The sequence below is a fragment of the Pinus tabuliformis genome, chromosome 5_2 (assembly GCF_031772625.1).
Source record: "Pinus tabuliformis cultivar Carrire ecotype Pingquan chromosome 5_2, CPIR1, whole genome shotgun sequence".
Lineage (NCBI taxonomy): Eukaryota > Viridiplantae > Streptophyta > Pinopsida > Pinales > Pinaceae > Pinus > Pinus tabuliformis.
This window is the reverse complement of record NC_142306.1, coordinates 723265432-723277840: the sequence shown is the minus strand read 5'-3', so window position 1 is coordinate 723277840 and position 12409 is coordinate 723265432. Positions and strand designations below refer to the sequence as shown.

The window sequence follows — 12409 nt, the reverse complement described above, 5'->3', positions numbered from 1 at the left end:
GCAAGTTCAAGTGCACCACCTGCAACAAGGTTTTTCATTTCTATCAGGCTCTGAGAGGCCACAGTGCTAGCCACGTTAAGTTCAAGGGCGGTTTTACACAGACATAGGATGAGAATGAGAGCCTAGAAGAAGACATAGCTGATGAGCTCAGTACTGGATTGGGCTCTCAGTTGGATTGGGCTCTCAGTTGCCTAGCAATTTCCACAAGTCTCCTGCAAAGGAGAGGACTAAGGTTTCTGGTGCCAAAGCCAGAGATGGAACGAGGACAATTGAGTCTGCTGCTATTTCAGGTAAGAAGATTCCAAGGATCCATGAATGCTCAATCTGTAAAAAGGGTTTTGCTTCAGGTCAGGCTTTGGGTGGTCACAAGAGATGCCATTGGGGTAGCGGAGCTTCAGATACTATAATTACTAGTACTTGGCTACTGTGCTTGTGATTGGCACTGAATGTGATATTGGTAAGTACAAAATTGTTAGTAAATTGTAATCCTTCTCTGGAGAATTTATTGAATGAATGATTAAGAACAAATTATTGTAGCTAATAAATGTATTTTTATCTGATTTTTACAGCAATGCTAACTGTGAGCGATGATGACTTTTGGGAAGGAGTATCTCCAGTGCAATTTGGAGCGCTACCTACTTTGCAGGATGTTGTCACTATTGTAGGTTATCCAATTGGCAGTGACACAATCTCAGTGACTAGTGGAGTTGTATCACGCATTGAAGTTCTTTCATATGTCCACGGGGCCACCGAGCTTCTTGGAGTCCAGGTGACTTGCTGAGTACTTTTATTTTGTTTTGGTGGTTTCATATGTTAACACAGTGTTTTGTCATCAATATTCACACATTGAAGTTCTTTCATATGTGAATGGAGCCACAGAGCTTCTAGGAGTGCAGGTGACCTGCTGAGTGCTTTTAATTGCTTTTGGTGGTTTCATATGCTATCAGAGTGTTTTGTCATTAGTATAGCCGAGTCTTTTGCGCTGCTTTCAATGACTGGAAAGTTTGTACCATATGGGATTGAATCTTAATTAGATGTTTCTATTTATGCTGGTGTGCTTTTTGGTTTGATCAATTCAGATTGATGCTGCTATAAATGCTGGAAATTCTGGGGGACTTGCTTTCAATGACAAGGGCCAGTGTGTGGGAATTGCATTTCAATCACTTAAACATGAAGATGCAGAAAATATTGGATATGTTATACCAACTCCGGTTATTACACACTTTATCACGGATTATGAACGCTCGGGAGACTACACAGGTTGGCATTTTGTGTTTTATCTATGAGTTTCAGAAATTTCTGATGTTCATGGTGGATGCTTATTTCTTGTCTATTGTTGCATTTATATCTCTTTCTTTAGATGCAACATCCATGTACACTCATATTGTAATATTCACCGAAGATAGAACATTATAATAGGGAACAAAGTACCATTTCATGGCAATCGGATAAACAATTAAGAGTATCTTGAAAAGCAGCTTTTGTTCAATTGGTTCTATGCTGCAACCATGGCTGGCCATACTGCCATCCAAATTCTTTTTGTCATTTCTCTGAACAAATTCCTATCCCAAAGACAAAAGCAGCAATTTTACCACACATTCAAACAAGGTTCATACGTTGTTGCATGCTTGCTGATTTCTTTCATAGTTTTGGAATGATATTCTTATCCTTTACTTTCACCCACGTAAGCAACAGTTTGCATTATTGCCCTTTCTCAATTGTTCTCCTTATTTCTATGCTATTGCTGGTTGTTTTCCATTATTTCATGTAACACGATGGCTAGCATAATTATATCCTCATTTTGAGTAATGCAATTATAATATGTTGTGCCTTTTTCTTATTAGGATTTTTATCTGCAGGATTTCCCATTCTTGGAATAGAATGGCAGAAAATGGAGAATCCTGATTTGCGTATTGCAATGGGAATGATGTCTAACCAGAAAGGTGTTCGTGTAAGAAGGGTAGAACCAACAGCTCCAGCAGCGAAATTCTTCACATCGTCAAATATTCTTCTCAGTTTTGATGGAATTGATATTGCTAATGATGGAACTGGTAAGAAAATCTCTCTTTCTATATCATCCTGTCTGCTCTACCACTTGTGGTTATTTTCCATCTTATACATTTCATGTAGGTGTTCCATCACGTGTGTTTCAATTTTGGTGCATGTCATATTTCCACACAAATGTACTCTAGTGATGTGTTTTTGGTAAAACTTAATCAATATTTGTTAAATTCTTCTAACGATAGTTTATTCTGTCATTTTAGTTCCTTTCAGGCGTGGTGAGCGCATAGGTTTTAACTACCTTGTTTCAAAGAAGTACACAGGAGAGCATGCCAGAGTCAAAATTCTACGTGATTCTGAGTATCATGAATTTGATATCGAGCTTTCTACTCACAAACGCCTAGTCCCTGCACATATTAAGGGGAAGCCTCCATCTTATTATATCATAGCTAGCTTTGTAATTTTAGCTCTGTCCGTGCCATACCTTCGTTCTGAAGTATGTTGTTGAATAATATCTATTGGTGTAAAGTATTTTGGCTTACATTAATGTTAGGATGAATAAAATCTGTTTGTATAGTTTCTGATGATCAATGAGATTCCAAAGTGCAGTATGGAAAAGATTATGACTACGATGCTCCAGTAAAACTGTTGGACAAGCTACTACATTCTATGGCACGAACAGAAGATGAACAGTTGGTGGTGATTTCTCAGGTTAGAATACAATTAAGTGTAAATATATAAGATTGAAAAGTTGTCACTGAATATTATTCATGTTTGTTGATTATATATAATAACGTTAAGAATACCTACCCCCAACTAAGGTTTTTTGGTGATTGACAGGTTCTGGTTGCAGATATAAATATTGGTTATGAGGATATTGTAAATACACAGGTAGAAGCATGCAAACTGAAAATTATTTATCTCAACTATTAGGAAGTTTTGTTGGCAATTTCAACATTCTATGCATTCTGGATTTTTGTCAAGTTATGGGCTATAGTTTCTGATGTTTGAAGAATTCATCATTTATAATGTCCAGGTCCTGGCTTTCTCGCATATGTTCTCGGACTATTCATATGCAATTGGCGGTTGTAGGTTGTATCTGGCATATGTTCTCGGACTATTCCTCCCTCAACCTTTCTTTACAATATTTCTTATTGCACTGCACTAATGTGGCAGGTTTCACGAAGAATATGAATCAATGTTGGAGAAGTGTTACAATTGTGGAAGCATATGTTTGTGTAAAAGTTAACCAATACCCAAATTGACAATACAATTGAGATTTTAATTAATATGTATATATATATATATATATAATTTAGACTATAAATGTCATTTGGTTTCCAATATTCATTATTTTCAATTTTTAATATTTTTTTGAAAAATATTTGTACTTTTTAATCATTCATAGAAATTCAACAATTCCAATTTCATAAGTCTATTTGCCTCTCTTTGTACCTTTTGGAACAATTGCTAATTGTAACCCTTTTATATTTGTTATCTTATATCACATTGCAAACATTTATATTTGCTAACTTTATATTAAATTACTAAATTTATCAATAATTATATTCCATATAATTCCTCTATAATTAAAATTGGTGTAAAAATTATAATAATATTTTTTTATTTCCATGTAAAAAAAAAATACATATTTAATAAACAACATTTTCTCCTCGTCACGGAAAACCTGTTGTATTCCAACAACCTTTTCTCCTCACCAAGGAAAAGCTATTGTATTCCAACAACCACTGAAAAAAACGTATTGTATTCCAATGGCATCATCCTGCTTCAACATTAGCGAATGGAAAAAGTTAAACTAAAACCTTCACCGCAATATTGACAAAGCTTTCTCCATATTTTTTGTACTTAGTCCATACCGTTATCACCGTGGATCGCTAAAGGGGTTGAATTGAGCCATCTGTTTGATTGGTTTCGGCTCTGAATTTCTTGAAGAAGCTTGTCCTCCGGGTCAGGAGCGCCAGCAAAGCCATTAACGCTAAACGAATCCATATGGACGTCAGGCATAGGAGCTTCACCTTCCAGTATTTGACACACCTGCGATATCCTCAGCCTCCTCTCCTCCTCGGAAATCGTATAATGGTTAAACAACGCCCCAACGGCACAACCATTAACGCGAAACAAATCCATATGGACCTCAGGGAGAGTAGTTTCACCTTCCAGTATTTGACACACCTGCCGTATCCCCGGCCTTAAATTCGGTTCCGTATTGGAGCACAATAATCCCAGTTTCAACACCTTCTCCATTTCAGTCTCATCGTATTCATTTCCCAGCTTCGGATCTGCCACTTCCAGCAGACTCGCATGGGCGTATAGCTCCCACACCCAGTCCACCAAAAACAGTCGTTCAGCGTCCATGGATAGGTCCAGGGCTTTCCTCCCGCACGCCATTTCCAACAAAAGAACACCAAAGCTGAACATATCCGAGCTCGGCGTGGCCTTTGCCGTCTTTGTGAGCTCAGGCGCTATGTACCCCACCGTTCCCACCAACTGAGTTGTTCCAGGGCTCTCACTGTGTTCATACAGCCGGGCGAGCCCGAAGTCCCCCAGCCTCCCGTTGAACTCCGAATCGAGCAGCACGTTACTTGACTTGATGTCTCTGTGGATGACCCTCTTCTCCCAACCCTCGTGCAGATATGCCAAGCCCGCCGCAACGCCATTCAAGATCGCGTATCGCCTAGGCCATGCCAAGATGGTGGTCGGGTTCCCGAAGATGAGTTTATCAAGGCTGCAGTTAGGCATGTAGTCGTAAACGATGAATAGCTGCTTCTGCATCCTGCACCACCCGAGGAGAGGAACCAGGTTCCTATGCTGCATGCGCCCCATCGTCGAGATCTCCGCCACGAACCCCTTCATTCCCTCGTTTAACTCCTTAGTTATAGATTTCACCACCACTTCCAGGCCGCTGCCCGGGAGAACGCCCTTGTAAACTCTGCCGAACCCCCCCGCGCCCAAAATGTTTTCATCCCGGAATCCGTTTGTGGCTATGTTGAGGTCCTTGTAGCAGAATCTATGGGGCCAGAACTCACTCTCCCATTCTTCTATTATTTCTCTGTTCTTGAATTTTATGAAAAGCACGGCTGCGACTACCCCCGAGAAGAGAACCAGAATGGCCACTGTAACGCCGGTTATCCATCCCCGACTGGGACGCTTCCAATACATTTTAGCAAACGAAGGGAGACGCGAGATATCGAGGGGGTGCGCTGTGTCTTGTGTGCTGAAGCTCCACGCGAGAATAAAATGGTCTTGAATGAAATTCCCGGTAGCTGCTGAAAAGCCAACGAACATCTTCTCTTCCAGAACTGTCTGCAGATCGATTTTCCGAGATATGAGAGGCCTCTGCGGTCTGGGAAAGCCGGCCAACGTTATGGTAACGTTGATCTGGCTTTGCAAATGGTCGTAATCGATCCAAGCCTGTATGTTGCGTCCGCTCCTGAGGCCGATTGTATGGAATTCCTGTTGAAATCTAATTTCCAACTACGCAGCCGGACCAACGCCAGAAAACGTTCAGCAGACCCGCCGGAGAGTTCTCGGGCCAGTTTCTGGCAAAGGGATTTTCCGTCTGTTCGAACCCGAGAAAATATGGAGCTGACACGTGGTTCACCACTGACGTAACCCAACGTAAGAATCTCGGAAGCTAAAGCTCAGCAGAAAATGGGTTTCCGATATCTTTCTCCACCGTCGGATTTACTCCATCGCTCTCCACCGTTGATCCACCAAAGCTGCATACGAGGTGCATTAAAAGCATTGCGTGGTGTAAAAATATGTTTGACCGCCGTGATAGTAATTATTTCATAGTTATTGTGATATGTGATAGGTTGGTGTAAGTTTAAATTTTAATGTTTTTTTATATATCGGGGGTATGGGCGCATATGCTCATTAAGTAAATTTTGTATGGGGTATTGGTACTTGGTAATTTTTTATTTTTTTTGGAGTTGACCATTTTTGTAATGAAGTGAAGAACACAGGTGCGTGTGATTTTTTTTAATATGAACGAGCCAAAAAAAATATATGCTCGTGGGTTGTAATGGTGGTGTTGGCCATTTTGTAAAACTGAGGAGTAGCGAAAAACCATGTGTGGTTTTGCACAGCAGTGCATAAAGAAAATGGTGGAGCGTATTTGTATGCATATGTAAATTTTATTACAGCAGTAAAGTGTTTTTCACTGCAGTGAATGTAAAAGGGGATTTACAGCAGTAAACCCAGCTCAGTGAATTCTCAGGTGAAAACACAGTGAATGTTTTTTTTGTTGAATGTTTTTCTTGTGGTGAATCCCTCTCAGTAACAGAGGATGAATATGTATGAGGCAATATATTTTTGAATAGAAATGCTTTGTGTCAGTTTAATGGTGTCATCTGAGTCATTTTGTTTCTAAGAGGTTCTCTGTCAAAAGATCCTGGACAGAGTAAACAGAGCATTGGCTCTGTGGTAAACATATTGTTTGTTTTTGGTATTTTGCATCAAAATACCCAACAGTGGTATCAGAGCAGGCTTAGGCTCTTTAAAGAAGTTAAAGAAGCTGAAGGGAGAAGGTTGTTGCTGCAGCAAAACTTCTCAGGCAGACAAAAAACTCAGACAACGAAGGATTCAGGTATTCTTCATAGCTATCTTGTTTGTTACTGAAGAGACAGTCAGTTTTTAAAATACACAGTCAAGGAATGACTAGCACAAGCACTGGTATGGGTATGTTTAATACCCAGCTCCCACAGTTTAATGGGAAGAACTATGACTACTGGTCAATAACTATGAAAGCCTTGCTTGCTTCCCAAGATTTATGGGAAATAGTTGAAGATGGTTTTGAAGAACCAGCAGATGAAACTGAGTTCAATGCATTAACTCAGGGAGAGAAGGATCTGCTGAAGAGCAATAGGAAGAAAGATTCAAAAGCCCGTGTGTTGTTGTATCTAGCAGTAGACCAGAGTATGTTTCCAAGGTTAGCAGCAGCTAAGACAGCCAATGAAGCATGGCAAACCCTCAAGACAGCCTATCAAGGCATGGAGAGAGTGAAGACAGCAAAACTGCAATTGCTGAGGAAGGATTTTGAGAATCTGTGCATGAAGGAGTCAGATAACATTGACTCATTCTTCACTCATGTGATTGGTGTAATCACACAAATGAGAACTCATGGAGAAACCATTGAAGACAGAAGGATTGTGGAGAAAATATTGAGGGTCTTACCCTCAAGGTTTGATGCCATAGTCACCACCATTGAAGAGACAAAGGATCTCTCAAACTATTCAGTTGATGAGCTACATGCATCACTGATAACACATGAGCAGAGGTTGAGTAGGAATGAAAACTCATCTCTTGAGCAAGCCTTCAAGACCCAGATGTCCTTTGGAAGAGGAAGAGGTCAAGGAAGAGGAAACCGAAGAGGAAGAGGCAGAAGCCAGAACAGAGGTGGAAGGAACAGCCCATCAAATGCACAAGGAAGAGGCAGCAATCCAAATCAGAACCAAGGTCAAGGCAGCAGCCAACAAAGAGATCAGTATCAGGCTCAAGGACAAAGGTATGATAAATCTAATGTTCAATGCTATTATTGCAAAAAGTATGGACATTATGCTAGTGATTGTAGAAAGAAACAGCATGATAAGAACAGCAGACAAAATGCAAATGTTACAAGAGAAAATAGCAGTCAAGAAAATGTCCTGTTAGCTTGTAACATGGCTGAAACACATAGTGAAGACATATGGTTTTTAGACTCAGGTTGCAGCAACCATATGACCGGAAACATAGCTTTCTTTTCTGCCCTAGATAAAAATGTGAAATCAGAAGTCACACTAGGAACTGATAGTAAAGTGTCTGTTATGGGAAAATGAGAAGTAAAAATATTTTCAAAGCAAGGAGAAAGGAAAACCATAGCAGATGTATACTATGTCCCCGGAATGAGATGTAATCTCTTGAGTATTGGACAGCTTGTCCATAAGGGGTACAATGTTTTCTTTAAAAATGATGTATGCACCATCATGGATATACCACCCAGCAAAAGATGCATTGCTGAAGTGAAGATGACAAGGAACAGGATGTTCCCTCTCCGGATCAGGGCAGACATGAAGAACAAAAGGGAAATGGCAGCAGTCACCCAAGAGGCCTTCCAAAGCGTGCCAAAGGATGAAAATTGGTTATGGCACTTGAGATTCGGGCATCTAAATTTTGGAGGTCTAAACTTATTGAGCAGAAAAGGAATGGTAAAGGGATTACCATTGATAGAGAAACCGGACAGCCTATGTGAAGGCTGCATTTTGGGAAAACAACACAGAGAAAGTTTTCCATCAGGGAAGAGCATAAGGGCAAAGACACCCTTAGAGATTATCCACTCAGATTTGTGTGGACCAATGCAAGCTCCATCATTAGCTGGCAGCCTATATTTCCTAACATTCATTGATGACTTTACAAGAAAGACTTGGATATATTTCCTCAAGAACAAAAGTGAAGTCTTTGAGAAATTCCAAAATTTCAAAGCATTTGTGGAGAACCAAAGCGGGCTGCATATAAAAGTTTTGAGAACTGATAGAGGAGGTGAGTATATCTCAAATGAATTCCTAAAGTTTTGTAGAGAAAATGGAATACATAAACAGTTCACAACTCGGTACACTCCGCAGCAAAATGGAGTTGCTGAAAGGAAGAACAGAACCATCATGGAGATGGCAAGGAGCATGTTGAAGGCAAATCATTTGCCAAATGAGTATTGGGCTGAAGCTGTACATTGTGCAGTTTATATATTGAACAGGTGTCCTACAAAAGCAGTCTTGAACAAAGTGCCAGAAGAGGCATGGAGTGGGAGAAAGCAAGGAGTCACCCACATGAGAGTTTTTGGGTGTGTGGCCTATGCACACATACCGGATCAGCTAAGGAGGAAGTTGGACAGCAAAGGGGAGAAATGCATCTTCATTGGATACAGTGATGAATCCAAAGCCTACAGGCTGTACATCCCATCTACCAAGAAGTTCTTTGTAAGCAGGGATGTTCAATTCATTGAAGAGGAAGCTTGGGATGGAAGCATAGAGAAAACAGTGAACATTAAAAGTTGTTTGCCTCATGATGAAGATGAAGAGGAGGTGGCTGAAATGAATCCCCAAACAGCAGCACCAACACAAGAACAGCAAGGTACACCATTGAGGATAAATGAAAGTGCTTCTCCAAGCACACCACAAGGAGGAAATTCAAGTGCATCTTCAAGCACTTGCACACCAAGTGAAAGAGGTAAGAAGTTTAGAAATCTAAGTGACATTTATGATGAAGGAATGAATTCCTTATTTGCCTTGTATTGTCATGTTGATGATCCTATTCATTTCGAAGATGCAATTAAAGATAGGAAATGGGTAGAAGCTATGGATGAGGAGATGAATGCCATAGAGAGAAACAAAACATGGGATTTGGTTGAGCTACCAAAAGGCAAAGAAGTCATTGGTGTGAAATGGGTCTACAAGACCAAGAGCAATTCTGAAGGCAAGATTGAAAGGCATAAAGCAAGGCTGGTTGTCAAAGGCTACAAGCAGCAATATGGGAGAGATTATGAGGAGACTTTCGCACCAGTTGCAAGAATGGAAACCGTGAGAGCAGTGCTGTCCATAGCAGCTCAAAACAAATGGAAATTCTACCAAATGGATGTGAAGTCAACATTCCTAAATGGAGTGTTAAAGGAAGAGGTTTATGTTGAACAGCCTCTCGGATATGAGAAGAAAGGTGAAGAGCACAAAGTGTGCAAATTGAAGAAAGCTCTTTATGGGCTCAAGCAAGCGCCAAGAGCATGGTACAGCAGGATAGATTCATATCTATTGGATAATGAATTTGACAAATGTGAGGGAGAACCCACAGTCTACATCAAGGAAAAGGATGGTAAAATTTTAATTGTTGTCTTGTATGTAGATGATGTTATTTTCACTAGAAATGATATTTATCTTATTGAGAATTTTAAATCAGTCATGAAGGATGAATTTGAAATGACTGACATGGGTTTGTTGAGATACTTCTTAGGCATAGAAGTAGATCAAAATGAAAAAGGAATTTTTATATCTCAAGCAAGATATGTAAATCAAATTTTAGACAGATTTAACATGCAAGAGTGCAAGGCAGCAATCACTCCCACAGTGATGGGATTAAAGCTCAGCAGAGAGGACAGCAGCAAGGATTTTGATCCTAGCTTGTATAAAAGCATTGTGGGCAGCCTTATGTATTTAACAGCAACTAGGCCTGATTTAATGTATGCTGTTAGTTTAATTTCCAGGTTCATGGAGAGGCCAAAGGAGGCACATTGGCAGGCAGCAAAGAGAATTTTGAGGTATGTCAAAGGCACCAAAATGTTTGGAATTTTATATCATGCCTCAGAACATTCAGATTTGGTTGGATACACTGATAGCGATTGGGCTGGAAGTGTAGATGATCGGAAGAGCACTTCCGGTTATGTATTTCATATGGGTTCAGGAGCCATTTCATGGGCTTCTAAGAAGCAGTCCATTGTAGCATTGTCTACAGCAGAGGCTGAATATGTGGCAGCTACAGCAGCAGCATGTCAAGCAGTATGGATGAGAAGGATGTTGAGAAGCTTAGGCCAAGAGCAGGCAAAAGCGACAGTGGTATTTTGTGACAATAGCTCAGCTATTGCATTGTCAAAGAATTCAGTGTTTCATAAGAGAACGAAACACATTGATACCAGGTTTCACTACATCAGAGAATTGGTGAACAATGGAGAAATTGTCCTAGAACATTGCAGGACTCAAGAACAGGTAGCAGACATCTTGACAAAGCCACTGGATCAGAAGAGCTTTGAATTTTTGAGGAAGTGTCTGGGTATGACAGAATGCCCAGTAGTTGAAATTAAAGGGGAGTGTTGAAATCTAATTTCCAACTACGCAGCCGGACCAACGCCAGAAAACGTTCAGCAGACCCGCCGGAGAGTTCTCGGGCCAGTTTCCGGCAAAGGGATTTTCCGTCTGTTCGAACCCGAGAAAATATGGAGCTGACACGTGGTTCACCCCTGACGTAAGCCAACGTAAGAATCTCGGAAGCTAAAGCTCTGCAGAAAATGGGTTTCCGATATTGTTGTCCACCGTCGGATTTACTTCATCGCTCTCCACCGTTGATCCACCAAAGCTGCATACGAGGTGCATTAAAAGCATTGCGTGGTGTAAAAAAATATGTTTGACTGCCGTGATAGTAATTATTTCATAGTTATTGTGATATGTGATAGGTTGGTGTAAGTTTAAATTTTAATGTTTTTTTATATATCAGAGGTATATGCTCATTAAGTAAATTTTGTATGGGGTATTGGTACTTGGTAATTTTTTATTTTTTTGGAGTTGACCATTTTTGTAATGAAGTGAAGAACACAGGTGAGTGTGATTTTTTTTAATATGAACGAGCCAAAAAAAATACATGCTCGTGGGTTGTAATGGTGGTGTTGGCCATTTTGTAAAACTGAGGAGTAGCGAAAAACCATGTGTGGTTTTGCACAGCAGTGCATAAAGAAAATGGTGGAGCGTATTTGTATGCATATGTAAATTTTATTATAGCAGTAAAGTGTTTTTCACTGCAGTGAATGTAAAAGGGGATTTACAGCAGTAAACCAGCTCAGTGAATTCTCAGGTGAAAACACAGTGAATGTTTTTTTTGTTGAATGTTTTTCTTGTGGTGAATCCCTCTCAGTAACAGAGGATGAATATGTATGAGGCAATATATTTTTGAATAGAAATGCTTTGTGTCAGTTTAATGGTGTCATCTGAGTCATTTTGTTTCTAAGAGGTTCTCTGTCCAAAGATCTGGACAGAGTAAACAGAGCATTGGCTCTGTGGTAAACATATTGTTTGTTTTTGGTATTTTGCATCAAAATACCCAACAATTCCTGCCCATTCCAATAGCTGGCAGCTTCGGTCTGCACTGAGATGAGGCTGTTAATGTCCACGCCCACGTGGTTGCCGCTGGGGTCAGCCATTAGCACACTCTGGACTGTATCGAACTCCACTGCGAGCAAGTGATTGTATGATTGCCCGTTGCTAGTAATGTTGAGCAACCCCAGATACTCCGATGGAAGACCCCCCTTAACAGTTGCGCGGGGCGTGACGATAAAGGTCAATCCGTGCCCGCCTCCATCAGAGGGGGGATGAACCATGCAGAAAACGAAAGTAGTGCTGAAGGAGGAAAGCGTATCGTTGCGTTTCATCTGCACCGGAGTTGAATAGAGCGCCCGGCCGAGCACCCAATGCGTGTGATTAGTGAGTTGTAACACAGATTGAGAGGGGATAAGTGAAGCACCCGCCTCCAAAATCAAGTTGCTTCCATTGAATCCGTCGAAGACAAAAGTGGTAGGCAAAACTGGTATTACATGGGACACGAAGGCTATAAGAGTAAGGCGAAAAACAGGAGAGGCACAATTTCTTTTCCAAGAAGCCAT

General features: G+C 40.6%; 1 protein-coding gene and 1 pseudogene across 1 annotated transcript; one reads left to right on the top strand and one right to left on the bottom strand.

Moving 5' to 3' along the window:
* Positions 1 to 203: 203 nt before the first annotated feature.
* LOC149161233 (protease Do-like 9) lies at positions 204 to 2705 on the top strand. Its single transcript, XM_089435499.1, has 5 exons — positions 204 to 457; positions 570 to 769; positions 1080 to 1260; positions 1860 to 2051; positions 2265 to 2705. Exons 2-5 carry the CDS (start codon positions 572 to 574, stop codon positions 2507 to 2509), a joined length of 816 nt encoding a protein of 271 aa, XP_089291625.1. The 5' UTR covers positions 204 to 457; positions 570 to 571; the 3' UTR covers positions 2510 to 2705.
* Positions 2706 to 3867: 1162 nt separating this feature from the next.
* Positions 3868 to 12409, bottom strand: LOC149161232 (L-type lectin-domain containing receptor kinase IV.1 pseudogene; annotated as a pseudogene).

Excerpts from the sequence above, each read along its gene's own strand:
- LOC149161233 (XM_089435499.1), top strand. The coding sequence starts at position 572 with ATGCTAACTGTGAGCGATGATGACTTTTGGGAAGGAGTATCTCCAGTG. Across the intron at positions 770-1,079 it reads CCGAGCTTCTTGGAGTCCAG|ATTGATGCTGCTATAAATGC; the intron begins GTGACTTGCTGA and ends TGATCAATTCAG. Across the intron at positions 2,052-2,264 it reads TATTGCTAATGATGGAACTG|TTCCTTTCAGGCGTGGTGAG; the intron begins GTAAGAAAATCT and ends CTGTCATTTTAG.